Source organism: Amia ocellicauda, chromosome 15 (genome assembly GCF_036373705.1).
Source record: "Amia ocellicauda isolate fAmiCal2 chromosome 15, fAmiCal2.hap1, whole genome shotgun sequence".
In the NCBI taxonomy this organism is placed as follows: domain Eukaryota; kingdom Metazoa; phylum Chordata; class Actinopteri; order Amiiformes; family Amiidae; genus Amia; species Amia ocellicauda.
In genome coordinates this window covers 26,712,097-26,729,285 of record NC_089864.1, presented here as the reverse complement: position 1 = coordinate 26,729,285, position 17,189 = coordinate 26,712,097, and the positions used below count along the sequence as shown (strand labels likewise).

Genomic DNA, 17,189 nt, shown 5'->3' with positions numbered 1-17,189 from the left:
GTTTAACGAATGAGAAAAAAGTATAGGTAATAGGAAACATCAGTACGGTGTCTTATGTAGAAGAGCATTACGTTATTGGAGTGTTTGCTACAGCACGATTGATGTAGTTGGCATCATACATGAGCTGAAACCATGTGATTCTGTGGAGTGGAAAACGGTCAGAACTGCTTAGATGAGGGTATTAAACGCTGGATATTTTTCCTGAAAACTGTATCAAAAGATTACTCCAGTCTTTTAAAATGTTCATAATATCATGGGTTTATATTTGTTAATGACAAAATGGGAGGACATTTAGTCATTTAGTTTCCCATCTTATAAATGAGCTGGGTTCTCCTATAGCACAGCAGAGCCATGGCAAAAATTCATACTGAATGGAAATCACAAACGTTGAAATAAACTTTTGCCAAGATTTCATCAGCTCCAAGCACATGAAAACCAACTGGAGAGAGTGACTCGATCAAATTCTTTCTGCAGTTGCAAAAATCATGACCTGCTAACGATGTTATCGCACAATTTCTGTTCGTGTGAAACCTTACAATGTGGGCAGCTAATGATAATTAAGATTGAGAAATGTATTATTAATTGCTCCAGAAATACAAGGATGATATGTGTCACAGATATTGTTTTAAGAATGAGGCCCTTTTGTTTGAAATATGGTAAGCCTGGGCTCTGAAAACACTGAAGTGGCTTTGTGCAGCTGAAGAGACAGTTTTAGCTCAGATGCATTAATGTGCACCTGGGAAATGCCATTTGCAGAGTAACAGATCTCCCCTTTACCTGGGGGTTAAAATCAATATAAGTAAAACAAATACAAAAATAAGTTGCTTTAGTCTTGAATTTGAGTCAAGTTCTTTGTAAGGACAGTATGCCTATTGGAAGGCCTTCAGGAACACAGATCAATGAGTGAGGCCTGTCGGAAGAAAGGATTTCTATTTGTCCACATCTGTTAAAGCACTGTATTTGTTAGTCGTTTTCCAAATTATTAATACCAGGTTTAGTTTTTAAATAAATAACAAGCCCCGTCTTGTATATCCTTGTAACCAATTTAGTTTCTCATTAATTTCTGACTCGTCTTGTCTCTATGTGCCCTCTCAGACATCTCTGTTGGACCTGAAGGAACACGCGTCCTCCCTGGCTTCCTCTGGTCTGAAGAAAGACTCTAAGCTGAAGAGTCTGGAGATTGCCCTGGAGCAGAAGAAGGAAGAGTGCATCAAAATGGAAAACCAACTCAAGAAGGTAGCGCTGTGCTGTAGAATCTCACATCTAGTTCAGGTGGTGTAAAAACAGACCGATTAAGTTAGATGGATTCTGTAGAGGAAGGTACATGTAAATCGTAGTCTTGGAAGTTTTCAAGGTATGATGATTTGTTCAAAAGTTGATCATTTCGAAGTTCTAAGACTGGGACACATTTCTCCTTCCCACTCACACAAAGCTATGTGGCTTCCTAATGCAGAAAGTCATATGAATGCATTTGAGTTGGGGGGGTGGTGGTGATGGGATTTCAGCATCTTAGCTCCTTTTGGAGAGAAAGGTCAGCCATGGGAGAGTTTAGGGGATGCAGTTCTGAGCAACACCTAGAGCTTTGCTTGCCCACGCACCCTTCTGATGGAATTTGTTCCTACCGGTGGTCAAGGCAGAATGAGGGACCCGGCCGGTCTGAAAGTTGGTCTTGTCACGGAGTTGCCTTCCTACCATAAGTCCGCATTAGAGTCTGTGTAGAGAAACGGGCTTGGGTTACAGAGTCCACAAGCCTACAAAGTCCAGGCAGTGTATGATGGAGTTTTTCTTCTTTCTTTTACAAGGAATGTAAAAGAAAGATCTACCAAGCACAGGTACTTTTACCAGTGCTACTGTGCTTTTAATTCCAGGCAAGTCTGATAGATTTATATAGGCTGGACTGGCAAGCAAATGTCACAGAAACAGAAGCAGCTAGTATAAAACTCAAAGGGTCATAAAGGAGCTGGGGAATCGAAGGTTTATTATGTGATCTGTTTTAAATCGTTCAACATCCTTATAAATGTCTGGATACAGTAGGTATTTTGGAGAAAAAAAGACAGGTTTTTCTGTGCCAGACTATTGCGTCTCCGGGTACGGCACAGTAACAGTTTTATTCTTTGCATTGTGCGTGTAAAAACGCTGAGTAAGTGTCTCCCTATCCTGTAATATCATGTGTCAATTACTGCATATCTTTATTTCCGGTTGATGTAAACCAATATTTTTTTTTCTTCATTGTTTCTCTTTGTGTTTGCCTCCCTCTTTCTCCTTCCCTTCCCTTCCCTTCCCTCCCCTCCTTCTGCCCCCCCCCGTCTGTTCTTTCCTCAAGCACACTGAGCTCATGTCAGGCCATCCCTCCAAACTTGTAAGTGCATCCTGGTCTGAAATCGCCACTGCCAGCTCAGTCTGTCTCATGCTGGGAGTGGGATGAGTTGGGGTTGGGGTTGGGGTCGGGGTTGGGGAGTGTTTGTGTTTTTGCATGAGTCAGTCCTGCACCTGCCCTTTACTCCTTTGTGTCCGTTTGTCTATCTGCGTGCGCTAGACTTGTGCCATTAGGTCCTCCTTGTTTAGTGACTGTAGCAAGAACGTAACCCATCGTCAATGGAGCGACAGAGGCCTTCATTTGCAGCCTCAGGCATTTACCATCGAATGAATTAAATTATTGCTGTTGAAAGCGAGAAATGGAGACTGGTTAACTGATGCTTTCATTGAACAACCAAGCTCTGATTGGTTCAAGCTCATCTATAAGCTTTACGTTTAATTTATTGTGGAAGAGCCTTTGTGTCCCCTCAAGACATTTATTTAGTATACTGTTTTGTTTTTATTACCAGGGACTGTCTTCAAAAACTTTTTCTAACTGGGTAAGTAAGCCTGGCAAATTCAAGACACCTGTCCTTTCCCCCAGCTTTGTGGAATCTGAGAAATCCTCATAAAGGCCAAATGCAATGATCCATCAATGTTTTAGAGTGCATGAACAACCCCACTACAGTCGCAAAGATTATTTGTAGTGGGGTTCATCGGGAGGAAACAAGGTGTCCTGAATTTGTGTACCAGCAATTTGAAGAGGAATTATCCCAGCTACATCATATGAATCCCTGTGAGCTTCAAGGGATATTTTCATTTTGCATGCTAATAAAACCATAGTGTTACTGTATGCTGCTAAAAACACTTCTGTTCTTCATTATACAGTATCTGTTAAAAAGATTAAAAAAGAACAGAAACTTGACATTTGTTGCAAATATGGTACATCTTGCTATGGATGAGATGTTCTATAACTTGTGACTCTTGTCAAATATTTTTTTCTTTTGCTTTAGTTTTCTATTTATACTATTCGCCTTCAATCGAAACATTTTTGCTCCCATCCGTCACAATACAAGTATTTTCATCTACATTGGCCTTGACCATGGATTATGGAATGGAGAAACAGTCAGTTTCCTCTGCATCAATCTATCCCATTCTTGAATTTGTCAGTGTATAACTTAAAAGAAAAAGTAGAATAAGAACAATTTGTGCTATTGCGTCCTTTGTAAAGATCCATTTTAACATTCTCTTTGTTGTGCAAATTCTCTACGGGAACAGACCCCCAGGGAAGTGCTTCCTGTTCTGCTTTCCTTTTCCTCCAATCTTCTGTTAGGGCAGAAAAATTTGAAAAGTTTTCCTTCTCCAACAATTTTAGAATTATAGATATATTTTTTAAGGAATGACAATGGAGGAAAGTGTGTGCTTCATTTCATAATTGGAGAGCTTAAATTCTTACAGGGCTGCCAGAATCAATATCACCTCTTCCAAAATCCACAATTTTTCTTATTTTCTATTCTTTAAATCCCCTCATCAGAGTGGTCGGCATCTTTCCAGAAGCACATACGCGGTGATTTTACTGCCGTATGTACCTTTATAGGCCTGTCTAGAGTGAGAAGAAATAAAAGCAAAGAAAAAATATATATAATGGAATTGGAAAGGCAGTTGTGTTCCGTGCTTTAAAAACAACAATTAACTACGGCACCTTGCTATGGGATTAGAAATTTCGAAAAGGTCATTTTACAATTTCAAGCTATCAGACATTTATTAAACAAGTGACATGTTAGCCTTCTGGCCTTCCTCTACAGACCATGTGAAATATTATTTGGGAAAACAACTCAACCAAAAAATCCTTGAGTTGCCTTAGTTTTGTTTTCAAACACTTCATCAGAAACCTCTTGGAAAAACTGAGCAAAAGCACATTTTCATGTCATGTCCTTATTTGTAATGACATTGAAGAATTATGATTTATTGTTTGTTTATTAAAAATACCGTACCATGTTTAGTCATGATAAAAACTGCTATGAGCATTTCTCGATGTTGGTCTCTATCTCAGCCTTACAGCATTGCAGTCCTTCTTGCTTTTGATCCTTATTGCTGTACTGTGGATTATATAATTTACAGGAGAAATTCTGTAAACTCCCTTTGCAGTCTGCTGCATATGAAGATAGTCTGGCTCAGGCAGTGCACTAGAGCTTGGCTGTAGAAGTGTTTATATCACAGAGGAGACCAAAGCCTTGTCAGCTCTTGTGTGCAGGAGAAGCCGACGATGCACAGGAGTAGAATACAAAGCAGATAAAGTTCATTGCCACTGCTGCACATCTTTGCATGGACCAGAGCATTTGTATATATATGGGTACCTCTTTGCTTTTAGTTTCCATTTCTATATGAAATGTGCAGAGATTGAGATTGTTTTCTATTGCAGTTGTTTCTTTATAATTTAGTGTCCTTTTTTCTGATCGTTAAAATATAAGTGGCACTTCTTGCAAGGCGACAGTCCAACTGACTTAAATGCACCAGCGATTGTTTATTAAACAGAAATGTACTCTTTGCAATTTAGTGTAATCTGATTTTAAGTGCATGAGCTAATTTTCTGTCTACAGAAATATATATAGCTTTCCAGGCCCTGTACAGTATATTTCTCAGCCAGGACAGACAGCTCAACTAAGCCACACAAATCTAGTTTGTTCCACACTGGCAGCATAAGAGCTGTGAACAGAGAGTACTCTTCCAAATGACTTTTCTGTGATGTGATGTTTACTTAGTGTATGTCTTTTATTACCACACAAAACTCTGAAATGTTCCACGCCCAAGAAAATACATGAGACCCAAAACAGCAAATGAGACTTTCATCCAAAAGCTAATATCTAGCCACTGAAGTTATGGCAATATTTGCATTGCAATGTGGCATTTTTAGTCACAGACTAATAGACATTTGGAATCCTAAATGCTCAATCAATATAGACCCCCACTGATTGGGTTTGTTGTTACTGATATCATGGGTTTGAATCTTGAATATGCCATTAGCGGACTCTGACCTTGATTTCCCCAGGGTTGATGCACACTTTGCTGGGGTTGAATGCATTTAAAGGTTTCCCCAGCAGTGTAGTGTTTGTACTGTGAGCTGCATCAGCCATCCATCTACTGCTTTAGTGCTCTTTGCTCTGTTGGTTTGCAATGTGAAGAGAGTGGGATAATGCTTTTCTCTGAGGATGGATGTTTGATGTCTTCATCTCTCCCACAATAATAACAATAGGTGTAGCTGTGAAGTCAACTACAATGTATAAAACCCAACGTTATTCAAATTCCAATAAAGTATATAAGATATACAGGAGCTGGTTTATGTTGTATCAGAACTAAATTAAAATTAGCTTACAGTACAGGCAGACATGCAAAATGCAGGTTTATAAGCCAATTATAAAACTGGTGTGTTATATGTAATGCTTGGGATGTAAATGTATGGATTTGTTTCCTGGATAGATTTAACTTTCCATAAGAGGGCTGATAAATCCAATGGATATATATTTGAGTAACACATACAGAGTTAATGCAGAGTGTACACTGATGCACATAAAATAAAGATTAGAAAATGTTGCAGTGTTCGATTTTGCATGTCAGAGTATGACTGTATAAACAGCAATATGGTGTTTATGCTGGGATTCAATTGTTCTGTAAAATATTTACATAATTTAGAATTTGGTTCCCTTCTCAATTTGATTAAAATATTGCATTCAATTGGGATTAAATTGCCAATAAATGTCACGTTCCCAACATCTCTAACAGGCAAGCCACAAAAAAACACCTGAAGACAGAGGTTTGCTTTGAAGATGCAGCACATCAGGCTATAAAATAGTGACTGCAGTCATAACCTTAGGGCCGGCTTCTCAGACAGCATTAGTTGGCACCTCTTCTGGAAACCTTAGCAGCTCTTCCCAGACTTTAAAATGCAAATTAAAGTCCTTACACATCGCCTTTATTAATAGTACTAATATGAAAAGACGTCCTGCTATCCAGAGAGCAGTGTGTAAGCCATGGAGTAATGGTAGTCTCTGGCACTGTTAATGGCACTTGGCACGGACATTTGTACCTGGATCCCGAGGGCACAGCACAGTATAAAACTCTGTGGCTGTGCTAAGTCAAAGTCATTCCTGCACAATAAACCTGTATAATAATCAAACCAAAACATGCTACAAAAAAGCTACAGGGCAAGCATATCTGAATATATAGTCAGGGCAGTTTAAGTAAGGAAACTGCTACCTCATTATGTAGAAAGCAAATGTTGCTTTTCTTAAAGTTAACTTGGTTTACAGAATTCTCTCAAAGCCTGCTTAATGCTAATTCTCCCTGCCTTTTTTGTTGTGTCTGTATAATAGAAAATGTGAAAGAACCTAAGTGCAGTATCAATATCTTGTGCTCAACGACAGTAGTGATGTAATTATTTCTGAACTTCGTATGTTTTAGTTTTAGCTGCTACAGAATAATTCAGTGCATGACGTCCAACCCTGCTCCTTGTGAGCCTCAATCCATCAGATTTTATTGGTCACCTGTTAAATCATCCATTTTTCTATTATCAAAAAACACTTAATTCTGATCCTTTTAGCAGCTGTTTAGTAACGTCTGTCTTCTAGAAATAATTTGGAACCTACTCCTGAAATCCCTTCAGCTCTCAAGGCACGGATTTATAACATATGCTCCCAAAATTCGAAATTGGTGGTTTCGGGTGACCCATATAGCTAAACTGGATTAGGACTCAACTAGAACCAGGGTTGGAAGTGAACCAAACTCGCACAATGGCTGAATGATGGACCTGCTATGGTGCTGACAGTGGAATCTCCGAGTGCGGCCCGTCTGTCTGAGTTGTAGGGGATCAATGTCTCAGTGTACCCTCTGACCCCTCTCCACAGGCCCAGGATGCGGCCATGGAGGCGAGGGCAAGCACAGAACTGACGGAGCGCATCCAGACTCTAGAGAAGGAAGTGGGGCGGCACCGTGAGGACGCCACCAAGGCCCAGGCCGAGGTGGACCGCCTGCTGGAGATCCTGCGTGAGATGGAGAATGAGAAGAATGACAAGGACAAGAAAATCGCGGAGCTGGAGAGGTAGGAGTGTCTGGCCCCTGGAAACCACTTGGTCTGGTGATTTCAGTTGAATGCTTAATGGAATGTCACATTCAGCCCTTATTTAATTGGGAAGATTTGCTCAGAGTAAGGGAGCGAAGGGCGACAGGGATAAGGGCAAGGCAATACAACTTTGAGCATGTTTAGAGTGAGGGCATTGTAGGGAGGCCAGATTTGTAAACTTCTGGGATTTGACAGTCACAATAGAGTTAACACTTACAAATTGTGGTTTATATCAGAGGTGCCCAGGGATGACACAGTGCTTACTCATATTCATTACCTCTGAGCTCTAAAGAACATAATTTAAATGCTTGTTTGCTTTATTCAACTATTTTTTTTCCCTTTCCCAAGTTTAAGTTTGTTGGTGGATTTTAAGAGACCTATACACCTTGCAGTACTGTGGCTCTCTCTATAACTGATTTAGACAAACAACATCACCAGAAGAGTATGATTAGCTTTCAGTAGAATCTAGATTTTTTTCAAAAGGACTTACAGGCCCAACTTTGCTTAGCATCTGAGATCTGATGACATTGGGCCTTAAGCTACTAAAACTGCTGCTGCCTAATTTGTCTGTGCAGCTGAACTGAATTTGCTAGGCCGTTACTGTAAAACAAAATAAAAACTATATTTTTAGAAATTAAAACGAGGAAGAACCAAAAAGCAAAGACCATTTGTTTTTTTGCATATTGAAATATAGTTAGGGTTACAAATGGTGTATTTCTAGATTGAGGCAGGCTTTCCCTGGTCTTTTTATGATAATAATCTGTGGTGTCCAGTTGGATTCTATGCCTGAGTAAAAATAGACAGTTTTACTTCTTGAAGACATAATTAATCTTTACAAGAGGATATATACATTAAATATCACTTAACCATCTTGGGTTCCTCTCCTCTTCTCCTTTGCATCAGTGCAGAACCTAAACCTGTTGTCCTGATGTAGAACCTGTGTTTTCTGTCACTGAGATTTTTTTTGTTCCTTGCATATAGTTCTTAGACACAACCTGTTGAAGTTGGTTTCACTTAAATGACTTGGCAATCCAGTTTGTGTATTTAAAACTGTGTGTTTGGCTTAACCTGTCAACACAGCGTAACAACCAGTCAACACGTTCTGAAGCAACACAAGGCACTTAGATATTTTTGGTAATGGTAATGATGACTGTAAAAAAATAAAATGGGTTTAACTTTTAAAGTAGCCAGATGTTTTGGAAGCCGGGGCCTTGTATGCATTGTTGTTTTCTGAGCGCCAGGTAAAACCATTGCCAAGGTTTTTATTATTATTATTATTATTATTATTATTATTATTATTATTATTATTATTGAACTATGTTTTCTGAATTCAGTTTGATAACTCAACCCTAATGACAATAGTGTTTTTTGTGTGTGAGAGATGATGACGTCCATGAAATAGCCATCCAGTTTGGGTGTTAATTAGGTAATTGTGCCTGTTTTAGAGTAAGCTAGTAGCACAGTTGCCTTAGATCTACCAAGCTATTTCTATTGTTTTTATTCTTATATTGATCACCTGAGGTTCTTCAATACTGAACTATACATTTTATATATGTTTTTTTTAATCCAACAGAATTTTCACAATGTAACAAATAATGTTTTGTTCATGTAGTAAACATTGTTAGAGACAATCATAAATGACTGAATTCCATTTTAGCTTTAAAGGACAGGCAGACTGGCAATGACTGCCTGCCATACAATATTGCAGTATCTAATATTGATTTACAACTAATTATGATAATGCTGATAATACATACATTTACAAGATTTAATTATTATTTAATCGTTATTATTTTACAAAGATAAGGTTACATCAATAACAACATTCTTATATCCACTGAAAGCTCCAAAATCCATATTGTGAGATCGACTCTTGTTTAAGAGTTTGACCATTAGGCATGGTGCAATGAGATGAGACTGGACCTTGTCTCTCGCTCACAGTAAGCCCTGGGATAGCAAAGCTTTCTAGGTGTCAGTTTTGGTCAATGCCAATTTCATGACAAACTGACTGATAGGATTATATGTTTTCTACCAGTTTTTACTGTGAATTCTTGTACTGTCTGTAGATCGTGCACGCAGCACTGTGGCATGCAGGAGCATGTGAAAGGTGTAGTGTGTCGCATGTTGCACTGTCACGTCAAGAGGTGTGTTTTCATTAAGCTTGCAATCTCTCTGGTCTTGATGAGCTACTTTTGCACACAACAACATGCTTCAACAAAACACTCACATTTTCCAGTTTACTTTGTCTAGTATGTAACTCTTTTGCATTTTGACAGACAACTCAGTCTTGTACTTAAAAAGAGCAGTAGTTGAATATGCATTTGAAGACTGATATTTGTCAATGTGATAAGTTCACAAAAAGCACCTCACACAGTATGCCATTCAATAAATAATTTGCATTTCCTTAGAACTTAGTTGACTTTTTCCTGTTGCCACACTGTACTTTTTTGACACTCTCCAGTAAAATATATTTCAGCCAGTGACATTGTAAGTGTCTTTGTGTTTTTGTCTGTTGCATTAAGTCTGTGATTGTGTCTCTAGTCTACTAACTCTTGTGCTTTTTCTGTGTGTTTGTGTGTGCCTGTGTGTGTTTGTTACCATCCTGTTGCTCTTTCTGTGTGTGTTTTTTGTTATTTGAACCGTTTTTGTTGGCCATGCCACCCCTCCTTGTGACACCTTTTCCTCCCCTCCGTCCCTCTCTGGATTCTTGTCTGTATCCATGTCTCTCTCCTTCCCCTTGGACGTGCCTTTGTCTTCAGAAAGCCGGCCTCTCTCTCCGCTCGGCAGCAGGAGCAGCAGCAAGTGTCAGTCCCTGTGCCACAGCACATGGGGGGGTTTGTGTGGGACCTCTTGGGAAAGTGAGTGAGAGAGATTCCCAGAATTTCTGACTGCACGCTGCCCTGTTGCACTGCTTGCACTTCTTTTGTTTATTTGAATTTTTCTTGAAAAATAAATCAACAAAATAAACTATTTATTAATATTAGAAATATATATGGAAATCCATGTCCCCATTACAGTCAAAGACCGATTCAGATCCTTTAAATGTCTTTAATTTTGATAATGCAGGTTAAAACATAGCATGATCAAACCACAAATAGCATTCCTCCAAACAAAATGAATGTGGAGACTCTGATTTGCTCTTTGACTTTTACAGTGTGGATTTGCAATTTTCTTACTTACATTTTTGTGATGTGTACGCACCTGTTTTATGGAATGTAAAAACCTCTTTTGAGGTAAGTGCCATGGTCACAACAACTCCACAACAGTCCCTGTATGTTTTTTAGTCAGGTGTTACATCATATTTAGGAGATCACTCTCTCAGGTAGCACTGGTGTTTGTTAGTAATGAGAATGCGCTGTTCAGAGACACTGACACTGGAGCTAAAGGGTTTTCAGATGCTTGTTAGAACTGATATCTAAGTTACAGAACTGATCAAAAGACCTGCTTCATTCATCACAATTAAATGTGTCCAATGCTTTATTAATTTAAAAGTTTAAAGAGGATCAGGTAAAACGAGCTGGACTGGAGATCTCCAAAACAAAGGTTCCAGAAAGCTGTCCTACACATATAATATCTGTCTACTCATTTCCCAGTTACATAGTCATGCTGGGAAAATCTAATTCCAAAAGAATACTTTTACTAAAGGTCCATTCAGTCCCACACGCACCAATAATTCTCTCAAAAAATATAACGTTACGTTTAAAAAATATGTATCAGTCTGCTGGCCAAAACACAAATAAATATATATATATATATATATATATATATATATATATATATATATATATATATACACTCACCTAAAGGATTATTAGGAACACCACACTAATACTGTGTTTGACCCCCTTTCGCCTTCAGAACTGCCTTAATTCTACGTGGCATTGATTCAACAAGGTGCTGAAAGCATTCTTTAGAAATGTTGGCCCATATTGATAGGATAGCATCTTGTAGTTGATGGAGATTTGTGGGATGCACATCCGGGGCACGAAGCTCCCGTTCCACCACATCCCAAAGATGCTCTATTGGGTTGAGATCTGGTGACTGTGGGGGCCAGTTTAGTACAGTGAACTCATTGTCATGTTCAAGAAACCAATTTGAAATGATTCGACCTTTGTGACATGGTGCATTATCCTGCTGGAAGTAGCCATCAGAGGATGGGTACATGGTGGTCATAAAGGGATGGACATGGTCAGAAACAATGCTCAGGTAGGCCGTGGCATTTAAACGATGCCCAATTGGCACTAAGGGGCCTAAAGTGTGCCAAGAAAACATCCCCCACACCATTACACCACCACCACCAGCCTGCACAGTGGTAACAAGGCATGATGGATCCATGTTCTCATTCTGTTTACGCCAAATTCGGACTCTACCATCTGAATGTCTCAACAGAAATTGAGACTCATCAGACCAGGCAACATTTTTCCAGTCTTCAACTGTCCAATTTTGGTGAGCTTGTGAAAATTGTAGCCTCTTTTTCCTATTTGTAGTGGAGATGAGTGGTACCCGGTGGGGTCTTCTGCTGTTGTAGCCCATCCGCCTCAGGGTTGTACGTGTTGTGGCTTCACAAATGCTTTGCTGCATACCTCGGTTGTAACGAGTGGTTATTTCAGTCAAAGTTGCTCTTCTATCAGCGTGAATCAGTCGGCCCATTCTCCTCTGACCTCTAGCATCAACAAGGCATTTTCGCCCACAGGACTGCCACATACTGGATGTTTTTCCCTTTTTACACCATTCTTTGTAAACCCTAGAAATGGTTGTGCGTGAAAATCCCAGTAACTGAGCAGATTGTGAAATACTCAGACCGGCCCGTCTGGCACCAACAACCATGCCACGCTCAAAATTGCTTAAATCACCTTTCTTTCCCATTCAGACATTCAGTTTGGAATTCAGGAGATTGTCTTGACCAGGACCACACCCCTAAATGCATTGAAGCAACTGCCATGTGTTTGTTTGTTTAGATAATTGCATTAATGAGAAATTGAACAGGTGTTCCTAATAATCCTTTAGGTGAGTGTGTGTATGTATATATATATATATATATATATATATATATTTTTTTTTTACACAGATACACATGCAGTACTGTGCAAACGTTTAGGCTGGTGTGGAAAAATGCTGTAAAATAAGTGCTTTCAAAAATAGACATGTTAATAGATTATATTTATCAATTAACTAAATGCAAAGTGAGTGAACAGAAGAAAAATCTACATCAAATATACATCATATTTGGTGTGACCACCCTTTGCCTTCAAAACTTGCACACAGGTTTTGAAGGAACTTGGCAGGTAGGTTGGCCTTGGAGAACTAACCACAGTTCTTCTGTGGATTTAGGCAGCCTCAGTTGCTTCTCTGTGGGGGCCATACCCTCACTTCCAGGACTCCTTGTTCTTCTTTACGCTGAAGATAGTTCTTAATGACTTTCACTGTATGTTTGGGGTCGTTGTCATGCTGCAGAATAAATTTAGGGCCAATCAGATGCCTCCCTGATGGTATTGCATGATGGATAAGTATCTGCCTGTACTTCTGAGCATTGAGGAGACTATTCATTCTGACCAAATCCCCAACTCCATTTGCAGATTGCAGCCCCAAACTTGCCAGGAACCTCCACCATGCTTCACTGTTGCCTGCAGACACTCATTCATGTACTGCTTTCCAGCCCTTTGGCAAACTAACTGCCTTCTACTACAGCCAAATATTTCCAAATTTGACTCATCAGTCCAGAGCACCTGCTGACATTTTTTGTACCCCAGTTCCTGTGTTTTCATGCATAGTTGAGTCGTTTGGCCTTGTTTCCATGTCAGAGGTATGGCTTTTTGGCCCCAAGTCTTCTGACCAAACTTCTCTGGACAGTAGATGGGTGTACCAGGGTCACATAGTTTTCTTCCAGTTCTGAGCTGATGGCACTGCTGGACATCTTCTGATTGCAAAGGGAATTAAGCATGATGCAGTAAGTTTCCTTGGCCGACCACTGTGTCTACGGTCCACAACGTTGCCTGTTTCTTTGTGCTTCTTCAAACGAAACCCCTGTCTGCCTTGAAATCTCTGCTTGGGAGAGACCTTGCTGATGCAGTATAACTACCTTGTGTCTTGTTGCTGTGCTCAGTCTTGCCATGGTGTATGACTTTTGCCAGTAAACTGTCTTCAGCAACCTCACCTTGTTAGCTGAGTTTGGCTGTTCCTCACCCAGTTTTATTCCTCCTACACAGCTGTTTCTGTTTCAGTTAATTATTGTTTCAACCTACATATTGAATTGATGATCATTAGCACCTGTTTGGTATAATTGTTTAATAATACACCTGACTAAATGCCTACAAAATCCCTGACTTTGTGCAAGTGTACCTAGAAGAATTGATGCTCTTTTGAAGGCAAAGGGTGGTCACACCAAATATGGATTTGATTTAGATTTTTCTTCTGTTCACTCACTTTGCATTTAGTTAATTGATAAATATAATCTATTAACATGTCTATTTTTGAAAGCATTCTTACTTTAGAGCATTTTTTCACACCTGCCTAAAACTTTTGCACAGTACTGTGTAATATATTTATATTATGGAGAGAACTAATGTTCTTTTCAGGATTATATACTTTTTCTAAATAACCCCAGTCCTACTCCCACCACTATCCTGCTAATGAAGCACATGAGACACTCCTCACTGTGATGATCACTCTAGGATGGTGCCCACTCTTGATGATTTCTAACATCTGAAAATGTAAAATATTTACTCTGTGGTAATCTCATCACATACCCAGTCTTATGTATTTATTTTTATTTTTGCAAAATTATTTTCTTCCGATACTGTCCAGAACCTTATGGGTCTTTCTGCTCTCAAATCCATGTGTGTGTGACCCTTGGTGAACCTTGTTAAATCAGCTCTTTTTACACTTTCCTTGTTGTCATGATTGGACAGTTCAAATTCATCGGCTGTGATCTGAGGTATTGTGATGGTTCCTCATTGGGATTTCTACTCTGGGGGCACCCCACCATTGTAGATTGGTCGGGTGTCTAGCCAATGGGTGGTGGCTGATCCGCATGTGTCAACAGATTTATGACTTTCTGTGTTGACTTTATGAGAGCGTTCTGGACTCACCCCTGCTAAGATGAGGTGTCCTGGTCTGCTCTGTGTTTGGGACAGCCTCTCACCTTGTTTACATTAGCTGGTACTTAATGATAACAAAGGCTTAGCTTGGGGGTTTTATCACCTAGCCTGGCAGACAGAGTGACTCCATTCAGGGAAGAAACACAGAGACAAAGAGTGGAATTTGGCTTCAAATCCATTCCAGAATTTAATTTCTGTTATTTCACAAGAGAAATGTATGACAATATAGGAATGTAACGCCAAAATACAATAATAACCACAGCTTTTAGCAACATGCCATTGTAACACTGGGTTTTAGGAGAAATGGTGGAAGAAAAGTCTGGCAAAGTATGCATTAAATGCCTTTAAAAGTATCTCAGGATTTTAGAGACAGGGATTCCTTTGAGAATGATAAGAAAAGAACAGTAAAGAAAATATTATTATTATTGGAGATAAATTCTTCCATACTGCTTTTTCCAGTGTCTCTGTCATGTTGTGTTTTTGGGCTTTGTTCGCAATCCTGCCTGGTGGCATCAGTCATTGTGAGCAAGTGGGAGGGAGGTTGCTGTCAGACACATCCTCACAGGCACAAATGTGCTGAAGTGTTAGGGAATTGCAGGGAGGGACTTGTTTGTTGCTATAATGAATGATACCGAGTTTAATCTGTAATGATGAATTATAGACAAATACTAAAAAAAAAAAAAAAAACTTTGGATTTCCATGCTTCCTGAAATATAACTATATAAATGAATATAATTACTCTCTAGTGATACAATTGACAGGCAATCACTGTGAAGATTTCTGTCAATATTTACTTAGGACCCCTGCCTCCTTTCTAGAGTAAAGTGCTCCAATTATTGAGCAATTGTAAGTTCAATAGAAAACAGTTATGGGCTTGAAATAAGAGTCTGCTGTGATTTTATTTAAATGTATCATAGAATTGCTCACCTCATTACATAAAAGATTAGAGACTAAGGGTTTGATATCTTCATGGAAAAAATGACTACGTAAAGTAATATATCTTGTCATATTTATAGATGGTCTGTACCATCTATAGCAAAAACACATTGTGATATTTATTGAGGCTAATTTTACAAGTATGATGTCCCTGCTCAAATCTTGTTCAAGAACTGACATATTTGGAGCCAATTATTCAATTTTGCTTCTTGTGCCAAAGGTAGCTTTAGGAAATTGCTATTTTGTAAAGTCTCACAAATGATGATTATGCTTTTTTGATCATGTTTCTAAGAGTTTAACTATAAGGCACACCATTTAATTAATCATATGCACAAAATAAATAAATATATTGTGTTTCTGTGTGTGCTGTGTATTTCCAATTTGGATAGATGCCCCCAAACTATTCCTCAAATCTAATCTCAGGAAGATTGCAATGATAAAGGGTTGATTCAGGTTTTTCATGTTATATATCATCAGAGTAGTCTGTTTCAGTAAACCTAAGATACCACATGGTATCTTATAAATCAAATCTGGAAACATTCAAAAGTAGACTTGATAAGATCCTTCGATCACTTAGTTATTAATGGACACCAAACGATCACGATGGGTCGAATGGCCTCCTCTCATTTGTACACTTTGTTCTTATGTTTCTTATACATGCTCAGCCAAGGGCAGAAAATGGGCAGATGCAATGTCTGTGTTCTTGGGTTATAATCTCTCCCTGCTTCTGATTTTATGACATCTCACTGACTTAAGGCTGGTTGTGAATGTATCAAAAATGGTCACGTTGCATGGAACAAGGTATACATTTTTATAGCTGAAAATTCATGGTGTCCTAGAAATGTTTGTTGGTTTGGGGGGCAGGGGTCTAAAAATGTAACGGAGCTCTATCCGAAGCACAGAGATGCATCGTTACACTGCACTGATGATTTAATTTGGCTATCAGTCTTTACTGCACACTAAATTATTGCTGGTGGCTGCTCTCCCGCCCCCCCCCCCCACCCATGCATCCCCACTTTGCAAAACATTGTGCCTCTTACTGAAATATTAGTGTCGCAGGAAGCTGCCCGACTGTTCATTTCTTGTCTTGTTCGATTGGTACTGCTGAACTAGTGAAGTGGGGGAGAGACATTATTTCACCGGCACCTTCATTATCCTTTACTTTGTTGTTGCGGAAGCCAAATTGTTTTGATTGCGTTCTGTGCCAACATCGGTGCCGGGAGCTGAATGTCAGCCGGTGCCCCCACAGAAACCTGATTGCTGATTGTGTTTTAGTCTCTGTCAGACGCGCTACAAAGAGGCTTCCTGAAGATCCCTAACCTTTCACTGCACACTCCACCAGATACAGAACAGACCGCTGCATCAGACAACTTTTTCCCCTCTTCATCAAGGCTTCTTTTTTCTCTCAACTGTAGCAGCAACATAAGCGTTTCCTTGATTAGCAGTCCATTTGAACCTCAATCAGTCTTGTTTGATCTCTGCATACAACGTTGCAAGACTTTGATATTAATCAACACCCAAATTCTTTTGCACCTTTCCTACAATGGTGGAGTGATCTTCAATCCCTGCTTATTACTAGTGAAGAAAAAAAGTCAATGAGTGTAATCAATCAGATCTTTCATTTTAATTCTTACATCAAATAGACTACCCACATCTGTATTTGACTCTCCATTCAAATCTTTGAGCAGTGGCCTAGATAAATTACAGACTGTCATTGATCACTGTTTTGCAGCTTGCTAAACAAT

General features: G+C 39.2%; 1 protein-coding gene across 1 annotated transcript in view; it reads left to right on the top strand.

Annotated features, from left to right (window-relative positions):
* LOC136771956 (ELKS/Rab6-interacting/CAST family member 1) overlaps positions 1-17,189 on the top strand; it is a 315,148-nt gene that overhangs the window by 121,252 nt on the left and 176,707 nt on the right. The window contains exons 10-11 of the mRNA XM_066724547.1: positions 1,096-1,236; positions 7,197-7,390. Of these exons, the coding sequence (XP_066580644.1) occupies positions 1,096-1,236; positions 7,197-7,390 (335 nt within the window). The remainder of the gene's footprint in view (positions 1-1,095; positions 1,237-7,196; positions 7,391-17,189) is intronic.